The sequence below is a fragment of the Pogoniulus pusillus genome, chromosome 16, assembly GCF_015220805.1.
Source record: "Pogoniulus pusillus isolate bPogPus1 chromosome 16, bPogPus1.pri, whole genome shotgun sequence".
NCBI lineage: Eukaryota > Metazoa > Chordata > Aves > Piciformes > Lybiidae > Pogoniulus > Pogoniulus pusillus.
Genome location: NC_087279.1, coordinates 13,230,080 through 13,250,817, shown reverse-complemented (window position 1 = coordinate 13,250,817; position 20,738 = coordinate 13,230,080). Strand labels below are relative to the sequence as shown.

General features: G+C 50.9%; 1 protein-coding gene across 1 annotated transcript; it reads left to right on the top strand.

The window, feature by feature from the left end:
• Positions 1–105: 105 nt before the first annotated feature.
• Positions 106–8,560, top strand: DUSP7 (dual specificity phosphatase 7). Its single transcript, XM_064156581.1, has 3 exons — positions 106–812; positions 3,136–3,564; positions 6,046–8,560. The coding sequence occupies exons 1-3, from the start codon at positions 401–403 to the stop codon at positions 6,351–6,353; spliced, it is 1,149 nt and encodes a 382-aa protein (XP_064012651.1). The 5' UTR covers positions 106–400; the 3' UTR covers positions 6,354–8,560.
• Positions 8,561–20,738: the final 12,178 nt, after the last annotated feature.

Sequence of the window (20,738 nt, the reverse complement as noted above, 5' to 3'; positions counted from 1 at the left end):
CGAGCCGGTGACGCAGCCGGCGGCGGGGCCCGTGCACGGGGCCGCGCCGAGCCGACCGGCTGCGGGCGGAGCGTGCTGCCGCCCGGCCTGCCCCGCCGCCCGCCCCGCCTCCCGAGGCGGGACACGCCGAGCCGCCGGCGAAGCCCCGCTTTAATTGAGGCCGCCGGGATGGGGCGCAACGCGTAGGGCAGAACGGGGGCCGCAGCGCTCCGGGCCGCAGGCAAGCGCGCATTCACGGCCGTGTGGAGAGGAGCGGCGGCGCCGCGTCCGGCACACCGCAAAACCCACCCCGGCCCGGAAAGAACGGGGAGGTAGCAGCAGGAGCGGAGCCGGGGCTGCGTCCGGCCGCCGCGTGGGTGGCCGGTGCGCCGGGCGCTGGCGGCCGCCGCTGCCGAGCCCCATGAAAACGCAGGTCTGGGGGAGCTCCCCGCGGGCGCCCATGGCTGCGGCGATGCCGTGCAAGAGCGCGGAGTGGCTGCAGGAGGAGCTGGAGTCGGGCGGCGGCCGCTCGCTGTTACTGCTCGATTGCCGCCCCCACGAGCTCTTCGAGAGCTCGCACATCGAGACGGCCATCAACCTGGCCATTCCCGGGCTCATGCTCCGCCGCCTCAAGAAGGGCAACCTGCCCATCCGCTCCATCATCCCCAACCACGAGGACAAGGAGCGCTTCGTCAAGCGCTGCAAGGCCGACACCGTGCTGCTCTACGACGAGGCCACCGCCGACTGGCAGGACGGCGGTGCCGCCACCTCTGTCCTGGGGCTCCTGCTCCAGAAGCTGCGCGATGATGGCTGCAAAGCCTATTACCTGAAAGGTGAGGTGCCCCCCCCCACCCCTTGCCCTTCCTTCAGTCCCGTTCGGTTCCTGCCGCCCTTGTCCATCAGTAGTACACCCCCCCCACACCTCTCCGCAGCCCCCGTCTGGCCCCTGCGTCGCTGAGCATTTATTCCTTGGCCGGCCGGTGGTAGCTGGGTTGTTTTCCTCCCTCCTGCCACCTCCCTCTACCTGATTTTTGGGTTTATATATATTTGTATGAATATATACAATTATTTTCCGCCTCCTTGTGCGTCCCGCTCTAATCCCCCGCACAAAATGGTCGCAGGCTGGAAGCGGCCGGGAGTGCCCCGTTTTTTCCTGCGTCGCCTCCCCGGCATTGGCGGGAGGGAGCCCCTCAGCCTCGCCGCCGCCGGGGCGGCCCCTCCGACGCTGCCCCGTCCCAAACTGACCCCGGCCGGACACTACCGCCGTCCTCCGCAGAGAGCATTTCGGGGGCTCCCCGACCCAACACCAGGCTTCTCTCCAGCCCCTCAGGAGGGATGCCCAGATTTTAGGCTACCAGAAGAGCCCCCTTCCCCTTTTTTCCTTCTCTCTCCCGTCTTCGAAAAGCGAGCTCGCATTTTTCGCCCCCTTTCCCTGAAGGTGCTGGTGGGGCTGGGAGGGAGCAGCCTGGCTGCTCCCCCGGGGCAAGGCGTAAAGGAGCGGGGACCCGAGTTCCCGCGCATCCCCATTCCTGAGGGCTTGTAATCGCCTGAGGTTCTTGTTGGTTTGGGGTTTGGGTTTTGTTTTGGTTTTGCCCTTTTTTGGGGGTGGTGGTGTGGGTGTGGGTGTTAAGCCATCTTGAAAGATCCCAGCAGGCCCCCGCAGCGGGTTGAGCGGAGCCCGCAGCTGGCTGCTGGGACCCTTCCCATCCTGCCAGTCCGGTCGCTGGGTGGCGGGTTTGAGGCAGAAATCAGAGGAGAGCGGAGGAGTGTATGTGTTGGGAGAGTGATGAAAAAAGTTGCCAATTGAAGCTCTTTAGAAAATACTGCTGCTTCTTAATAGAGCCTTTTTGGGTAGCCGGGGGATCCCCTGGTACGGGATCGGGGTGATAGATATTTGGGGACCAGCCTTCAAGGCCTCCTTCAAAGGTGATGTGGTGGGTGGCAAACACAGGGTTTGATGCCACTTTCTCCCCCCTTTGCCCCTCTGTACCCTGCCCGTGCCGGTGAGTGAGCACTCGATCCCATTCCACCCTGCTTTAAGGTTTGCTGAGGGGCTCCATTGCACCTTCACGTTGTAGTCCCGCTTCTGTCCCCGTTGTCCTCATCCCTAGCAAGAAGGAGCATCTTTAGAGTTACTCCTTAGCTTTCCCCCATGGGCAGGGGAGGAGCTGAGCCCCTTTCTCTGCCTTTTTCCGGGAGCCTCGGTGGGAAATGTTTCCAATTAAAATTCCAAAATGGCTCCTCGGCGCTGTCTGGCGGCGGGGGGGTGGGGGTGGTGTTCGAGGGGGAGGAGGAGGACGAGGAAGAGCCTTTTTCATGAATGGATGTGGTAGGAGATGTCTGTCCTGCTCAGTGACCCTGCTGCAACCGCCGAACCCGCTAAACAAAGTTTCCAGGAGGCCTTTCTAATTAAACCATTTGTCAGTGTCAGATACCGGTGGCTGAGCTCTGGTTTAATAGTGCCTGGACAGGAGGTAGACCGGTGGGCTTTTTGCTTTCCTTCCTAAGCTGTTGAGCTGAGGAGCTGGAGAAAAGGACTTAGGAGGGTCCTAATCCCTCCTCAAGCTTGTGGCAGTTTGGGTGAGAAACAGACACATAGTGCTGCTTAGTTGCCAAACGTCTTTATAGAGATAAGTCAGGTGTGAGGTTCTCTCTTTGGCAAAACTTTGCAGCCCTTTTTCCTATTTGAAGGTGGACTGCTTTGATGGGTTTGTGAGGTGGGTATGTGTTGTTTGTCTTGCTCTATCTTTTCAGATGCTGCAGATGCTTTTGTGCTTTTCTGTCTAGGTGGCATAATAGGTCTTGCCTAAACAGCCCCAGCCCCATGCTTCTGAGGAGCTAACCAGGCAAGACTGTCTCTTGCCATTGATGTTTTCTTCTGATGTTTGTTTCTTTTGGAATTGAGATTTGGCTCCTATTTATCACAGACAATATGGAACTCTTTGGTTTCTTGGGCCCATTTGCTCAGTAGCAGTCTGTCCAGAGAAGACGAGGGAGCAGAGAGATCCCTTTCTTGGGAAGGCATATGAAGTCCTTCCTGGCAAAAATGTGCTAAATACCATGCCTATGTGTCCAGGTAGAAGGATTTCTCATTCTGAAGAATAAACCGTCTTTTTCTCTTCCTCTCTCCTTTCCTCTCTCCCTTCTCCTTCCTAGGTGGCTTTAACAAGTTTCAGACTGAATATTCAGAGCACTGCGAGACAAACCTTGACAGCTCCTCGCCCAGCAACTCTCCCCCAGCATCAGTCCTTGGCCTGGGAGGGCTGCGGATAAGCTCTGACTGCTCAGATGGTGAATCCGACAGGGAACCCAGCAGTGCCACTGAGTCGGACGGAAGCCCCATCCCTAACAATCAGCCTGCCTTTCCGGTCCAGATCCTCCCTTACCTGTACCTGGGCTGTGCCAAAGATTCGACCAACTTGGATGTCCTGGGCAAATATGGCATTAAGTACATCCTGAATGTGACTCCCAACCTGCCAAACATGTTTGAGCACGATGGAGAATTCAAGTACAAGCAGATCCCCATCTCGGATCACTGGAGCCAGAACCTCTCGCAGTTCTTTCCCGAGGCCATTGCTTTCATTGGTAGGTAGTTGGCAGTACATCTCTTTTTGTGCTCACCACTTGGGAATGTGGCAAGCAGCTTCCCAGCTCTTCTCTGGCCTCACCTTTCCGGGGCACAGTGCTGGTATTAGCTTAGCAGCTGAGTGTCATGCTGCCAAGGTGACACTTTGCTGTGTGTTGAGTTGGCTGGGTTCAGGGAGGCCTCCTGAAATTCAGCCTTCTTGCAGCACCTTAGCTGAGTTACCTGTGAGTAGCAGGACTGGCCCCACTGGCCCCTGCCTTGCTGTCTCTTCCCTTTGTATGGGTATTTGTGCTTGAGAGAAATGGCTGAACAGAGGTGGAGGGGAGCTGCTTTCCCTGCTTTGCTCAGAGGAATGAGTGTTGATGGGAGTTGCATTAACGTGACTGGCACCAGCAATTCCTTAGCCCCAAGTGTGGTTAAGATGGGGCATGGAGTGGCTGTTTTCCCTTCCTGAGAGGATTTGCTAGTGTAGCTGCAATCTCACTGCAAGTTGCCCTAACATAGCTAGCTCCTTGTACGGATGCTTCTCCTAAGGTAAGTGTCAACACAGTGAGTTAGTGATTACAATTGTAATGGAAAAACTTCCCTGCAGGCAGCTCCTGAGACAGCTTTGGCTAGTCCTAGGGATGTGTGCAGTGGGGGCATCTCTTCTCCCACGCTGGTGCTGACTGTGAAAATGGCTTCTTATTCTGTGAGAAGTCTGTTGAGCTGAACAGGGTTGTACACTTCCACTGTGACCTGTGCTGTCTGCTGGTTGTTGATTGTTAGCCAAATCAACTCTGATTTATGAAGGGTGAATAGCACAGGTAGACATTACCACCATTAGCTTTTAAAAGCCCTGTGGCTTCATAACTAGTCAAAGAATTTGAGGCAGGTAAAGGTGAGGAGGACCTTTACCTTCACAGTGAAATATGTGCAACCCACTTCAATGCTGCTTTGGTACAGCAGCATAGTCTCAGACCCCACTGCATGTGCTCACTTGCTGTGTTCCCTAGGGCCTGAAGTGGGGCGGAGCAGGTCCTCAGCTACTCTTCAGCCGTTGGAAATCCTGATTCCCACACACTCTCCACAGCCTCCAGCTTCTGTCCTCTAGTAACGTGATTGTGGTCAGAAGGGGCTGATTCAGTGTGGCAGCAGGAACTTCTCTGATGTCCCATCTGTACTTCCTGCGTGGAGCGTGTGGTATTAAATGTCAGGGGTGAGGTATAGGGTCCCTGCTGGCATGTGGCATTTGGGATCCGTCTGCTCCAGACGATGTCTCTGAATGCTACGCTTGTGTTAATGACAGGAAATGGGGATTACCTCACGCTGAAGCCGAGCACCGAGAAATGCAGTGCAGGTCAGATGAAAGGAGAAATGTCTCTCAAGGATATTGCAGATGAGAAACTGAGGAGGGCTGGGTATGCTGAGGAGCAGTTGCTCACTGTACTTGAAATTCTTGCCTGATTTTGCAGGCTGGGGAGGAAGCCTGTCATGACTTGGTTCTGGATTTTGTTTTCCCTACATGTTCTTTGCCTTTCCCTGTGCTTGTGGTGCCAGAGTGTCTCTTACCTCTGGCTTGGCCGGAGGATCCTCTTTCTCCTACAACCCTCTTCCTCCCTGCCAAGCTCTCAGTCAAATGACTGACTTCAAATAGGGCCATGCAGCAGTAAGCAGCGCTGGGTGCCTGCGTGCCTTCAGCACTCTCAGCAGCGTGTCCCTCTTTCAGCACTGAGATGTCAATTCATAAAGGGATCACGCTGTTCCGGCTGTGCCAGAGACAATGAGTGTGTGTGTGCTTTTCAGTCGGTGGCAAGGGAGGGGAAATTTCCTTGCTGTTCTCTCGCCATTTTTGGTCCAGCCTGCATTCCTGCTCCCTGCTACCATTCATCCTGAGAGTCTCCTCTGACACAAGCGCTTGTTTGTAGTGAAGTGCGTTTCTGTCGATCCTAAAGAACGATTTCACAATAAGGGAAGCTCCTGCACTTCAGACTCTGCTTAGATTGGCTCTGACCACATTCACATATCTCTCCAGTGGACAGAGGACTGGACCAGCAGAAGAGAATAGCTAGTGTGGTGCTGGGCTGCAGCCTTACACTGAGCGTGAAGCTTTCCTTAGTTGGCACTGAGACGGGTGTGCTGTGCCTGACCTCCAGCAACACGTGCTCTCTGTGGGTGAATCCATTTCTCTCTTTGAATGCAGGGTACTAGTGCTATCTAGGTGAGGCACGTATTGCCAGACTTGATTAATTCTTCTCAAGCACATGAGATGCTTGACCTTGCTGTGGAGAATGGGGATGTACAGCTTTACCATGCGGAAACCCTTTCAGGAGAGATGTGGGTGTCAGAGGGACATAAGGTGGTGTCACTAGGAGCAGGGGGATCCAGTCTTGGCATTCATCCTGGTCTTGGGAGCTTGCAGCTGCCATCTGGCCTTGCTCCAAAGCCATGCATTTTTGGTGCAGAATAATAGACTCCCCCTTCCCCTTGTCTTGTTTCAGATGAGGCTCGTTCCAAGAAGTGTGGGATCCTTGTTCACTGCCTCGCTGGCATCAGCCGGTCTGTTACAGTCACTGTCGCCTACTTGATGCAAAAACTCAACTTGTCCCTGAACGATGCCTATGACTTTGTGAAAAGGAAAAAATCCAACATTTCCCCAAACTTTAACTTCATGGGCCAGCTCTTGGACTTTGAGAGGACTCTGGGACTCAACAGCCCATGTGACAACCGCTCGCCCAGCGAACAGCTCTACTTCACCACCCCCACCAACCACAACCTGTTTCAGCTGAACACTCTGGAGTCCACATGAAGGGGATGCCACCTGGTTGGGAACTCAAGCATTGAATCGCTTCTCTTGAGCATTTCAACTCTTACAAAAGCATCTGTCTTGCCAGGCAGCTCTGAAAGGACTAGCTTCTCTGGGCAGAGGTGCCTGGTCGCTGCTTTAAGAAGGCTAATGCCGTTCATTAGTATCCCGATCAAAGTGGTTTGAAGAGGTAGTCGTTTTGCAGAGGGTTATTTACTACGGGCGATGTTACAGCGTTCTGAACGCAGCTGTTACCGGCAATAACCGCTTTCCTGGGTGCATTGGGACTGTCAGAGCACGCACACACGAGAAGAGCTACCGGGGGTTAGCTTACTGTGGAGAGTGAGGAGATTTATGCACTTGGAAGCCTTGAACAAAAGGCGTTGGGCCAAGACTGTTTTAAAACCCAAGTTTACTTCTTTGATTTGAAAGAGGAAAAAAAAAAAAAAACCCAAGAAAGAAAAGATAGATCTTACTCAAGCTTTGGGTTCAAACTCTTTTTAAATATGTAAGTTCCTGACTGTTTGTACAGACGAGGTTGCAAAACCAGTATTTTATTCTGTTTCTTGGTTGATCCTTTTTTTTTTTTTTTAATCAAATGTTTATATTGACCAAATGCATTTTGCACACTTTGTGAAGCCTTGGTATGTCCTGGCATATTACTGGGTACTCCAGAGAGAGATACATGCTGCTGCTGTTGTTGTTAGCATCTGGTAGGAAGCTTTGTTATGTGTGAAGGCCAGTCGGGCTTAAATGCAACCCCTTCACCACTCCTGCACTCACAATCAGAAACTCTGCACTGATTCAGCCAAGGTGACTAAGCCGCAAGCTTCTTTCTTTTTTTGATGCTACCCCTGCCAAAAACACTCTTTGCTATTGCCAGAGGTATAACTCTTGTAGCCTCCAGAGCTGGTAGAAGCATGTCTGAGCCCAGCTTCGTTCTCCGCTGCCTGTTGACTGACTCAATGTCATCCAGCTGGCCCAAACCCGTTCCAGCTCCCCAAGCAGAGAGGGTAGTTGTGGCGTTGGCGTTTCTTGTGCACACTCAATTCTTTACCGCGTGTGCAGGGCGGAGGGGGGCACGCGGCGAGCACCTGGAGCAGAGCAAGGATTGCGTAGCAGGACGGGACTGGATCGTCACACACGGAGCGTGTGAGGAGGGGAGTGATGTGGAAATGAGGAGAGCATTGTAACAGAAGATTTTTTTTATATATATATATATATGAATATATATATTAACTGGTGAATCCTGAGATGATTAGAGCTTTCAACAGAGGTTCTGATTTTTTTCCTTCCTCTTTTGAAAAACTTTATGCCGTGCCTTCTATTCTGAGAAGACTTGTTTATATTTCTGGCTAGTGTTTGGCAAACACCTTATACCAAGCTGGGAGGGGAGGAAGTGGTAATAATTTCTGGGAGGAGGGCAGAACGGACTTGGAAGAGATTTCTTTATTGGCTGCAATGTAGTCCCTCCTTTCTTCCCCCCTCCCTCTCCACTTTAACTCTCATGTAACTGAAAAAAAACACAAAACAAACAAACAAACAAAAAAAGCCACGGATTTTTTTCTAAATATCCAGTTTTTTGTACTTTTTTCAAGAAAAGAAAAAAAAATGATAATAAAAAAACCCAACCTCTCCATCTGGGGGAAACGTTTGACGCTGTCACATCCTGAAATTGTTCTTTCTGTTAAAGATGTTACCAGAATGTCGGAATGAGCTTCTCTCTTCTTGTTTTCTGGTTGTTTTCTATCTGTTCGTTTGTTGGGCTTTGTTTGTGACAAGGTTGGGATCTTGTGGGTCACTGGAAGGGAGAACAGGCCTGAGTAAGGTTGCGAGTGAGAAACCCGAGAGTATCTTAATTGCATCTTACCTCATGGAGGAATTTATTTTTTCAGGGATTTTTGGTTTTTTTTTTTTTGGTTGGTTTTTGTTTTTTTGGACAGTGCATCTGTATTGCATTACAGCTAAGCTGGTTTGTAAAGGCTTCCTGTGCTGTTAGTGGTCTTTTCTTCTTTAAAGGAAAAAAAAAAAAACAAAAACAAAAAAAAGGAAAAAAAAAAAAGATGCATCTTTTGATTAGTACAAATGAGAGCTTGTTAGTGAGGAATGGTTCTGCTTTCTGAGTTATGAAGGAAAATTAGTGACCCTATATATACTGATCCAATATTGGACTTTGTTTATATTGCAAATAAATATTATTTTTTCTTTAAGAGCGCTGTTTGTGTCGGGTGCTTGTCTGGCCTCTGCCCGTCCAAGGGCACGCTGCTCTCAGCCCTTGTTTTTGTGGTCCATTAGTAGTCCTCTGTGCCCACGAAGAGTGTTTGCTGGGCAGTGTTGGAGCGTGGTATTTGGTTTCATGCACAGCTTAATTTTTAAGACCTGTGGTAAAATGGAGAGGGGGAGGTGGGAGGGTGAGGAGAGGGATATGGGGTATTGGATAAACTGGAGAACAAAGAGCAGCTTGAGAATGGGACTGGCTTTGACCCCGGTCCTTCTCTGCTGCCAGAAATAAATAAGCTAAAGACACTTTTGTTTGCTGCTTAAGGCAAGGCCTTGCCCACGACTGTTGTGGTAGCACACTCTTGTTTTGGTAGGAAAGCAAGAGGTTGTGGCCCTGTGGGCAGCCACTTGGTGTCTTCAGGGTCTCAGAGAGAACAGGGACCCCCTCCTGCCTCTTCAGATCCGGGGCCAAGCCCTGAGTGCAGCCTGCCACGGGGGTTGTGCAGGCCTGCTCTGCTCTCCAGCTGTGGGTGCAGGAGGTTTATGGGGAGCCCAGAGGGGCTGATGAGGATGCTGTAGGGTGAAATGTGGCTCCAAGCAGCCGAGTGCTGCCTAGGTGAGGGAACTGTGGTTCCCCACGCCTTTGCTTGTGGCTGGGTAGAACTGAGCAGGAGTGCATTTTCTGCCCTCTCAGCATCTCTTGTTTTAACCTAAATGACAGGAGATGAAGTGACTCTCCTCCAGTCAGTGCTCAGTTCCTCAGAGTGACTCTGGTGTCTTGTTTTGCTAACGCTGGGGCCTGAGCACCAAAGATGGTTTGTTTTATTCCAGGGGGAGCTCAGGCTGGTGGCTGTGGAGCGTGCTGCAGAGCAGCAGGGACAGTCAGAGGCTGAAGCAGCAGTTGGGGGAGCATGTGTGTGTGTCTGTGAGAATTTGTTTACTCTGAGACTGCACGGTGGGAATCTCTTATTGATTTAGAGGCCTGTTTGTGGCTCAACAAATTAAAATTTGCTTGGTATGCAGGGAAAAAGAAGACCTTTAAGTTTTCTTCTGTAATTGCATGGTAGAGTAGCTCTTGAGGAGGATGTGAAAGCATGCTGGAGGCTGGCTGTGCACTGGAGGAGCGCAGAACAGCTTGTCAGGTGTATGGCTATATTTGCTTTCAGCTAATTTCCTCTTACAATTTTCTGCTAAGGTGTGGAGCAGGATATTAGCAGTTAGCATTAGCTCTGTAAGCAGATTTGCATGGTAGCTCGACTGTGCCTGGCTGGAGCAGCGCAGCAGCTGCCAGGCTGCTCTTCAGCAGGTAGCTCCCTCAGAGTACCTGATCCTGGGAGATCTGTTTTGAGTGTCCCACCACTACCGCACTCCAAAGCTCTGTTCCCGAAGGAAGGAGGTGGCTTGTCTAAAACCACCCTGCAAGTGCTGTTTCCTGCAGGACCTAAAGGAGCCTTTTCCAGGCTTCCTGACCTCAGCACCAAGGAGCAGCCAGCCTGGCTGGTCCTGAGCCATCAGTGTTTTACAAATGTCTTGCACTGAGCTTCTTGGCTCAGAAGGGTTTCCTTGGAGACCTAATGTCTTGTAATTTAGTGAGGAGACAAGAGCTGACACCAGGAGAGGGGCGATGCTGGAGAAGTAGAGCAGAGAGCGTGGGGCCTGTCTGCGCTCGGTGGCAGAGGCGGGCACGAGCAGTGGCTGAGCGTAGGAGCACAGGCTGAGTGAGAACGCTGCTTATGTTCAGATCGGTGGAATTTGGCAGGGAGATGCTGCTTCCCACATAGCAGGGAGAAGCTCCTCGGTTAACCCCATTGATTCCAGGCAAGTGGCTTGTAAGATGCTCTGTGGTGCTCTGCTCTGCAAACCCAAGCAATTTCCTTGGGCACAGAGATTTGCTGCCCTGGGGTTTTCACTTGTGGTGCCACAAGCCCTCAGGCAATGTCAGTGGGAAATTTCAAAGGTTTTGGTGGTGTGGTTTTTATGGATGGCTTTGTCTTACTGCTCTGATTTGAACAGTTAAAGGGACCACAGGTTCCACGTGCTTTCAAAAAGCTGCTGCTTCTGTTCAAGTCATGCCAAGAGCACAAAGCTCTGAACACAACTAGAGCTAAACTTCTGTGTTTCCCCCACCCAGGATGTCCAGGTAGCTGATTTTGGATGCTTCTAGCTGTGCTGCACAGCACATCCCTTTGTGCTCCTTGTCAGAGCCTGGTTCCTCGCCCCAGCCAGAAAGGGAAGGACAGGGAGACCAGATATGTCCTGAGCATGAGTGACTGCCTAGCACCTTGTGAAAGAGGAGAGCAAAGAGTAGGTTCCCCAGGCAGTGAGGACAGGGAGTATGTGCTCCAAACAACTACAGGAGTGAGAGGTGTGAAGTGGGTGGTAGAGGCAGCATCAGCAACCTCAAGCAGGACATGAGCTTGGGGAAGGGGCCTTGGGATTACTTGTAGCTTGCTAACATTTGATTGTGTCTAGCCTTATCCTTCTCCTGGGCCTTTATTTCTTGGCATCAAACACTCTATGATGCAAGTTAATCTCTGCAGCTCTGAACTTGCCTGCTCTTGCGTCACCCAAAGATGCACACGGGAAAGCAGACTCTTCCTGCCACCATCTCAATTTGGATGCTCACATTTCCAAGGTAACCAGGTTATTCCTGGGCTGCTATTTTCTTTCTTTATCATTTCTGTGAGCAAATCAGGCTATTTGCAGTGCTGCAAAGGCATGTAAATAGTTCAGCTAATCAGCACATCCCTGTATTACAGCTGACTGACACAGGCTGTGATAGTTGTGCTGGAAGCTGGTTGGAAAGCCTGTGGAAGTGGGCATTCTGAGAGTCGTGCCTTTTGCTCCTGTGCTTCCTCCTATCTTTCTGTAAGGTCAGAGTGCTGAGCTGGCTCACCGTAACTGGGGATGAGAGGGTAGGCGAGGAAACATTCAGCAGGTAGAGACAGCAGCTTGTGGCTGTCAGGGTGCTACAGAAAGGCAGCTGAGTCCCGTGAAGGGAGGATGGCCAGCCAAGAGAAGCCTCCTGTGTGGCTGGCAGCAGCTCTAGCCCTCTGTCCTTGGCAGCTGTGGTGTGGACACAAGTGGCCAGAGATGGTGAGCTGCTTGCAATGGAATTGCAAGTTTCTGGTGCCTCCGGGCTACTCCCTGAGACACCTCCACGCTGCCCGGCACAGCTCTGTTGTGATCATGTTTTTAGGCTGAGAGCTGGGCTGGAGCGGAAGCTGTGGTTAAACTTTGATGGCTCAGTCAAGGGTTGGGGACTAATTATGGGTTGGGAATTAATCATGCGGCAGGTGGAGGCACCCTGGCTGGCTGTGCAGCCCCAGACTGCTGGTGCCCAACCACTGTGGGCTGTGTAGGCCCCTCAGTGTTGGGACAACATGGGCCCTCCTGCCCTGCCTGGTGCAAGGCAAGACCTCCAGCACTCCCCAGCCTTTCTTTCCCCTTTATGGTTGTGTTCATGGCTGAACTTGCACTAGTTTTACAGTATCCTCATTTGTTTTCTCTGGTTTCTCCACTGCTTTCTGTTTCTTTCAGTCATTATGATTTGAGGTGCTCTCGCTTGCTGCTACTCTTGCCAAGCTGTGGTCCTTTGGCAGGAGGGCAGATCCTGTAGAAAAGAGAGGCTTATTCTCAGAGGCACTGGGGCGTGTTGGAAATGAAGACTGGCTCTATTGTGGGGAGATTTGTGTGTTCCATGCTGCTCAGTGGTACAAGTGATCCAGGAGCATGTAGGGCCTTAAGAAGTATCAGATGAGGGAACCAAGTGTGAGGTGGAAGGAGGGGAATCAGGCAGATTTATTTGTTTACCAACTTTCTTTCCCTAGAGAAACATCTGGCTTATGTAAAGCCATTTGCTGTCTTTCTCACTGCTCTAGTTTGAAAGTCTCTGCGTTCGAGCACTTTGCTCATCTCCTCACTCTTCTCATCTCCCATTGCTGCCTCAAGGGCAGATTCTTCATGATTTGGGGTTTTGCTTTTATGAAGTTTACTTTCTGTTCCTGGTCTGTGTTGTCTTTTTTCCTTTCCTTTCCTTGTGAGGACTGCTGTAGTTTGGTTGTGGTTTTGCCTTGTTTTCTTCCAAGAGGTGAATTGTGATAAACCAAGCAGCAAGTGGGTGGGAGCGGTGTTGGTGAGACCTGGTCACTGATGCAGCGTTAATAGAAGCCCTGTGCCAGTGAGAAGCTGTGTTCCGAGATCTGAGTTGGGATGTAACACCCTAGGAGCTTGGCATTTTTCTGTATGGGAGGTGTTGAACTGGAATATATGTGAAGGTGTGCAGTTAGAGGAGTTGGGACACTGGGTTTGGGGAGGGCACTCTTTTTCCTTTTTCCAGGGTGCCTCTGCACTGGACCCTTTATTTTACCCTGCAACCCTTGCACTGAAGTGCTCAGTATCTGGTGGAAGATTTACAGCTCTGCACTAGTGATACAGTTTGCTTGTGTCCTACTCTGAGTTTGCCTCTTCCTCTGGTTCCCAGCTTCTTGGAGCAGGCCGTGGTCCAGGCTGGATGAGACCCCTGAGAGACAAGCAGGATCTTTTCAGAGCTGTGCAAGGCAGGATCCTGGACGTGAGTTTGAGGGGTCCAGGGTGCTGAGCCCTGCAGAAAGCTGTTGTCTCCTCCAAAAGGAAGAGGATCAGCTCTGCTGTCAGTGTACTCGCTGCCATTCATTACCTTTCCTCTGCCCCATTCAGGCTGTTGCCTCTGAATGATCCTGTGCTAGAGGTTGAAGCAGGCTTCTGCATGTCTTGGCCACGCATCCAGCTGGCAGAAAGCTGAGAGAGAGATATGTTTGGGAAAGTCTTGTGGTTTATTTTTTTGTTGTTGCTGTTTGTTTCTTTTTCTTTTAGCAAGAAGTTTCACTATTCATTCATTCCCCAAATAGCTTCCCCTCTCATTGGACATCTTCCTGCTAGGACAGTCCAAGCCTGTTCTGACAGGCGGCTTATCTGCCTTGCAGCTCTGACTGCTTCCTCTGTCTCCCCTTTGTGTGGGAGGTGTTTTGTCTTTCCAAACTTCTGCTGACTTCAGTGGGTGCTAGCTTGTGCCCAAACATGCACCAACAGTGCAGTTCAGTGCTGAAATTCACCGCTGATTTTCGTTTGTCCCTGCAGTATGTTTTGCTTTGCAAAGGGAAACACTTCAGTGGTCTGGAGAGGGGCGGGAGGGTTGTTATTGAAAGATAGCGAAGCAGAGGTTCTTTGCTGACCCTGTCTGCTTCCGTTAGGTGAGTCATACAGAAGATGAGGAGGGCACTGGTGATGGGGGGGGTGTCTCACTTGGCACTGAACTGCAGAAAAAGTGCATGGGAGAAAGCCTGGGGAAGCCAGCTTGTTGCTTTCCTGCATTGCCAACTGCTCGGGTGGTTTTGGAAAAGCTCTGTAGTTTGACATCTGGTGACAGTGGAGAGAAGCCCTTTGGTGTGTATGAGCATGTCAAGATTTTTAATAAAATGGAAATCCACTTATGTTTGAAGCTGCTGTTACCAGTGTGATTCCTGAGAAAGAATCATTGTTTCCCCTGCCCCTGATGTATGGTTTCCGATGTGATGGGGCTGCCCCTTCCTACCTGTGCCTTGAACCAGCAGTAGCCAGGAAAGCCCCATCTTGTCGCCTGTCCATGCTCCCCTTGGAGTGTCTGTTTCACTCTAGTGCCTGCAGGCTCCTCCCTCAAGACTAGGCTAGCCAGGCCACTCTTGGATAGGAAAAGAGAAGAGGCATCTTTGCAGGAGAGGTTCATCCATCTTATGAGGAGCACTCCTGCGTTGCATGATCTCTGTGCTGGTTCCCCTGGAACATGATGGGTGCTTGCAGCCAGTGCTGGTTGGCCACCAAGAGGTGAAGCTCTTGACCTTGGAGATGGCACTAGTGGTGAGTTGTATGTGAGAACACTTTCCCTGCCCCAGTGTTAAAATCGAACTCCAATCCTTGGCAGGCTGGAATAACCCCCAGGTGTCACTGTCCCGAAGTATCTGAATGAAACTGGGCAATGATTCGTTTTCCTCAGTCTCCAAGACTTCTATGAGCCTGCTCCCTGGGGAGATTCAATCGGCTTTGTCGGCAGAGTTCTTTGTTATTCTTCCTGAGCTGTGGGACACTTTGGATTTCCTTGCAATGCCACCAGGTACCCACCTGTGCAGCGGAGGCCCGGGGCTGTTTGTAGGTCAGGGACACAGATACTCGGCAGGACTCAGAGGTGCTGTTGTTTAATTGCATTCCAACAGCAGCGAAAGCAGTAGCAAGAGTAATAAACAAATTATAATCTACATTATGGAGCTGACAAATGCCACCCACTCATTACCTGTCTTTAACCACTCTCATTACTCTCCAGTCTTTGTGGGAACTAATCTTGCTGCTCGGTGTCCAACTTGTTCGCTTCATACCATTATCTGAAGCAATCAGCCGCTCCTTGTGGAGGAAGAGGAAGGTGCTTTTCCTGATGCTTCTTCTCTGGCCACTGAAATGTGGCTAGCTCTGGGGTGGAGGAGGCTGAAGGAGCACTTTGCAAAAGCGTGTGTGTGCTGGGGAGGTGAAGATCAACATTCACAGGGATGACCTGGGGGAGTTGGCTGGGAATGGATGGCAGGATGGAACGCTGTCACTAAGGGGAAAAGGCTGTACTCTGTTCAGCTCTCTAGGACTGAGGAGTAGTATCCATCAAAGGCATTATAAAGAGCTGCTGCTTTTTTTTCGGTCTTCCCATATGTTTTTCAGGGTTTGAGAGCAAGCTAGGTTGCTTAGTAATTACAGTTCTTTTTGTGGCTGCTCCAAGCCCAGGGTGTTGCAGGAGGAAGTCCTGGTAGTTTTCCTGTGGGGACCTGGTCAACCTCTCCCCAAGAAAAAGAAATGGAGCTCCAGGAATTTCTTGCAGTGGTCTGGCATAGCTTGAGTTGAGCAGAGACAAGGATGCTCAGGCAGGGGAAATCAGTCTCCTCGGTGCCTGGCTGCTGCTATTACATTGTGTCAGCCCCTACTAAACATTAATGGCTGTGCTGTGCCTGGGGTGCAGATGTTCTTGCCTCACTGACACAACTGGGAGCCTTTCTGGGGGAGATTATTGAGGCCTGGAAGATGAGGAGTTGGGCTGAGAGAACAGATGGAAAAAGAGGTCTTTTTCAAAGCACTCCATGGGTGACTGGACCCTGGCCAGTCAGAGGTCCTGTTGTGCACTCAGGATTCCAGAATATCTCACGGGGATCTCTAATGGGTAAATAACAAGGTGAAAAATGGTAAATGGAGACTGAGGTGAAGGGCCAGCTTTCTCAGTGGTGAACTGACCTCAGTCAAATGTGACAAAGGGCCTGATAAAGGCCAGAGCTGTTGGATGTGTCTGTTAGTGACAAAGAGGAGTAAGTGGGAGATGATGAAGTTTGCTGCTGACTATTCAGAATAGCCAAACCCCAAAACTGCACTGGATAGCTGTAGGAAGTCCTTGGAATGTAGGATGGTGGGATTGCAGACTATGAGGCTGAGGAAAGCAAAGCAATCCAGAGGGCAGAGAAAGCCCTCTTGATCTAAAATGCGGTGCACTGGGCTCAAAGTGGGACAGCATCACCTGGGAGACTGATCACAGAAGTGCAATGTTCTGGGCTACAGGAGCGAAGCTTGATTCTGAGTACAGTCAGAAAACCTTCCAAACAATCAACTTCTAGGAAAAGAGCTGAGAAGACACTGTGTAAATGTATGGCACGAATGGGGGAGACTGGAGTAACAAATGAGAGGAAAGCCAATTGCCTCTCAGCATCAATACACAGCCTGTCACTGAGAAAGTCCCACAGCTGCAAACAGCTGGAGCCTGGGAAAGTGTCAAGAGCAGAGCTACAGCTTAGCTGCTCTTATACTACTTCCTAGGTGCTGCTATCAAGTACCCCTGAAGACAGGACATGTGGCAGCATGAAGCTTGCTTCAATCACAGTTAATGGCTCTGATTCTTCTGCTTTTCCAAGAAGAGTAAGCCATGTGTGGAACACTGTGACCCTGTGTGTGAGGAGCTTTTATGGAGATTGGAGATACTGCATTCTCTTTTTCTCTGTTCAGTGACCAGAGCTGCTGAAGTGCATGGCTGGAGGAGAGCACTCATGAGGATAGCTCCTGCTATCAAGGAGACATTGCCATGTAGTGCCAGGCAGCCAAAGCAGGTAGAGGGGCTTTGTACTAACAGAAGCATCTTGTTCTTCCCCAGGGCCAGGCTCTCTGAAAAAGACAGCTTCCTTAGCTGAAGGAAAGCTGTTGCCTGCATCAACAAACCCACCTCTTGTCTGCTCAGTGGAATGTTTGGGCAATAAAGCAGCTCCAAAACGATTCACTTTCTTTGACTGTCCTCTCCTATCACTTAACTACTGTGCTTCTGATTAGGAGGAACTGGATGACATGGAAGTAACTGGAAGGGTTGGGACAACTCATCCTGCCCTCAAAGCCCCTGTGCTACTTTAACCCACACCAGTGGGGTGAGACACTGTGTGGGAGCGTGAGACAAGTTCCCAATGTTCCTGTTGATCAAATGGGCCACTGAGTCTCCTGATCTGCTGTGGTGATAAGTCATAACAAGGACTCTCTCTTAATCCTCATTATCCTCTGTTGGTGCTTCCTGCCCACATACACTAGATATTTCCTATCAACAGGGAGTAACCTCAGTGGAAGATAGGATCAGATTCCCAGGAACTGGGCTGTAGTAAGAGTGAAGGGAGAATGAGGAAACTGTCCTAATTTGAGGCTAATCTTTTAAATACAGGGCTGGAGACAGACAATAGGAAGAGAAATGCCATGAGAGCTTTAACATTTGGTTAGAGAAGGATCATCTTTTGCCAGGAGTAGCCTTAATTGTAACTTATGATGTGGTAAAGTTGCTGTTTGATCTCAGCTTTAGCAGAAGACAAGAGACAGATTCTGTTCAGTGTCACCAGAGGAGGAGTAGCCTGAGAAAAGAGCAGGGAAATGTCTTTTAAAACAACTTTTTGTTGTTGCCTGTGTACTGATTCAAGTTACAGTGCATGGATAGAGTGCTTTGTTGCTCAGTTTTGGTTTGGATAGAACACTGAAATAAGGAGGGGAAAAGGGCTGCAGGGTTTTGCCTGAAGCAGATGTGCTAATACATCCATCGGGTACTTAATGTTTTGTGGCATTTCCAGAAATGCAGAGAACTGCAAAGATTTTTCTCTAGCAGGTTGGTGGGGTGGAGTGTTTCTGTTCCCTACCTAAACCCAGAGCTTGATCTCGTACCAGTCAGAGACTTGGCCTGTCCCTCGCACTCTCCTTTCATGTGGGCTGGGTGGAGCATGCTGAAGCTGTTTGTGACGGGGAGTTCTCCGTAGACAGTTGCTTTTATGGACGTTTGAAGACAACCCATTAAAAAACAGAGCTGCCTCTTACTTCTGCCCCTCCTACCCACCCCGCTGCAGTCAGCACAGAGCCTGCGCCGGCAGCGCGGGTGTGCTGGCGAGGAATGGATTTCCAGGGGTGCGTGGGGGTCCTTAGCCGCCTGTTGATGTGCAGTGTGGCTCACATCAGCACAGGGGTGACTGCAGCGCCGGAGGTGTGGACTCAGTTGCTCATCCCCGCCCTGGGGGCAGTGTCCAGGGGTGCATGGGGGTCCTTAGCCGCCTGTTGATGTGCAGTGTGGCTCACATCAGCACAGGGGTGACTGCAGCGCCGGAGGTGTGGACTCAGTTGCTCATCCCCGCCCCGGGGGCAGTGTCCAGGGGTGCATGGGGGTCCTTAGCCGCCTGTTGATGTGCAGTGTGGCTCACATCAGCACAGGGGTGACTGCAGCGCCGGAGGTGTGGACTCAGTTGCTCATCCCCGCCCCGGGGGCAGTGTCGCAAGTTCCTGGAAAATGCCGTCACGTCCTTGCGGGTTGGGACTCGTTTGGCTTTTTACTGCCCGTGTTGCTCAGAGGTGCTCGATGGTGATGGTGCTCTTGTTTACTGCCGAGCTCTGAGCTCTTCCATGCTTCTTCCTTCAGAAGGCTTTACAGGCCTTGTCCAGGATGGAGTTTGTGAAGCTACAGTGATGTACAGAATCCCTGCTGCTTCCCAGCCCAGATAGCCCAGGCTTGGCCTAAGATAAGTGGCACAGTAGTTCCCTGTCGCAGCCCTCCTGTTTGAGTTAGAACAAAGCCTTTCAGCCATCCTTATCTTAGTTCCTTGCTTTGTATCGGTTTTGGCCCTCCCAGGAGGGTTGTTTTTTGCCTAAGAAGTCAGCAGAAGAGCCATACCACCTGGACTTCCATTCCTTCTCCAGGCGTTTTTGTTTTGTTTTCTCTTCACCACAGCAGGTTATGTGATCTAAGACTTCTACTTTATAGTAACCAGCTTGGCTCTGACGGCTGGTTTGGGGTGGTTTAAGTTGATGTTGTGTTCTGCTGGGTTTGCTGGTCGCTGGGGGTTTTAACCTTTAAAATGACTGGTGCGTTTGGGCTGTGTCTGGGACAAGCTCTGGGAGGGAGCACGGCTGACTCAGAGCACAGGTACAGTGGTGGGGGCACACCAGATCTTCCTCTGTGCTGAGTTTACTTTGATAAAGGGTTGCTAAGTGGTGCCTATGGGTGGTTGATGTAGCTGGATAGTGAACAGAGTGCTTGTAATTGCTTCTGCTGCCTTCAGGGATGTGCTTCCAGCAAGCCACTACACCTGGTAATGTGCTTGTAACATCCATTAACCTTGTAATTTCATAAGTGGAGCCTTAATCCTGCCTGGTTGCCAGTCAGGTCTGGAAACATCAACTCTAGTGCTCCATGGTTGCTGCTAGAGTTCTACACCTGGTTGCTGAACTCATTGGATTTCACTGCCTTTGCTGGCTTCTCCTCCTTGCCACATGCCCCATGCCTTTGCACAGATCGAAGCCCACCCTTGGCCATTAGTTGTCTCCCTGAAGCCTTCTGTGGTGTGGGTGTTGGAATGTTGATCCTTTGCTAGTGAGGTGCTGCTGTGTGATCTTTCCCCCTTTACAGATGACAGATACCCTGCACTGAAGAGCTGTGAGGCTGAAGGGATCAGGACTCCCACAAAGCCCTAACTGGCCTGGCGAGGCACTGGAGCTTGGGAAGGTGGAAGGACAGGATCAAGAGTTTAGGCTTGCTTCAGAAAGAAAACATATTCAAGGCCTCTTGTTTCGTGTGTGCTGTTGGGACTCGGTCTGCTGCCGCAGGGGGAGTCTGCTGAGCAGAAGAAGGAAAGAGATGTCCTGTACAGCTGCCAACAGAAAGTTGAGCTTTGAACATACACAAGCCAGTGTTCACCAGAACCTTGGAGTGTGAGCATCAGAACATGGCCCAACTTTCTCCCAAGGCATGCTTTAAGCATAAGCATAAGGTGTCTTGCCAGAGTACCCAACTGTTGTGATCCTGATCTGTAGCAATCCCCAACTGGGAAGCCCTCAAGAAGAAAAGACTTGGCCAGAATAGGGTGAAGGAGGATCCTGAGATAGGGTTTCAGGACAGGCTGACTCCCAAGTCCAGCTGTGGGGCAGCTCTGGTAAATGTTCTTGGCAGGACTGGGAGTGACTGGTGTTCAGTAAGCAGGGCAGGGTGAATGCTCTGTGCCAGACTCTGGCTTGGCTCCTTTCTCCTTAGGGCATTTGTCACTCATTAAACTTGCTACCAAGGCAGCTTTGGTGGAAGTACCCAGTTTCCTGAAAGTAGAGGCCTCTCCTGGGTGAGCACCTAGTCTTGGGGTTTGGGTGACCTTTCATGTTTGGAAGAGCCGGGTGGAGAAAGCAGCGAGTTCTGTTGTGTCCCAGTGACCGCAGACAGGAGTATGAAGGAACAAACACTGCTAAAGAGCAAAGAGCCAATTTTATTGCCTGCAGTTTGGCACTCCTGGTGAGCAGAGCAAAGCTTTGAACGGGAGAACACAGCCTACTACTGCCTCTAGTCTGTATGTCTCCCTGGCTCTAAATAGGATTTCAGATGCATAGCTTCGAAAGAAGCAGGGAGAGCCAGCTGCAGGTGGATGCTTTCTTCAGCATCCCAGTCAGCAGGGACGTGATCCCAGGCAGCACCCCTGTGGCATGGCTGTTGTGTGAAATAACAAGCTGGCAAGTGCTGACTCCTTATATTCTGGTGAGGGTTTTTATCATGCTTCCTGCAGACACAGACCGAGAGGAACGGGTGGTTCTGCTCTTAGCATGCCTTTCTGATAAAGAGCAATGGCTTTTAGCAGGGCTTGT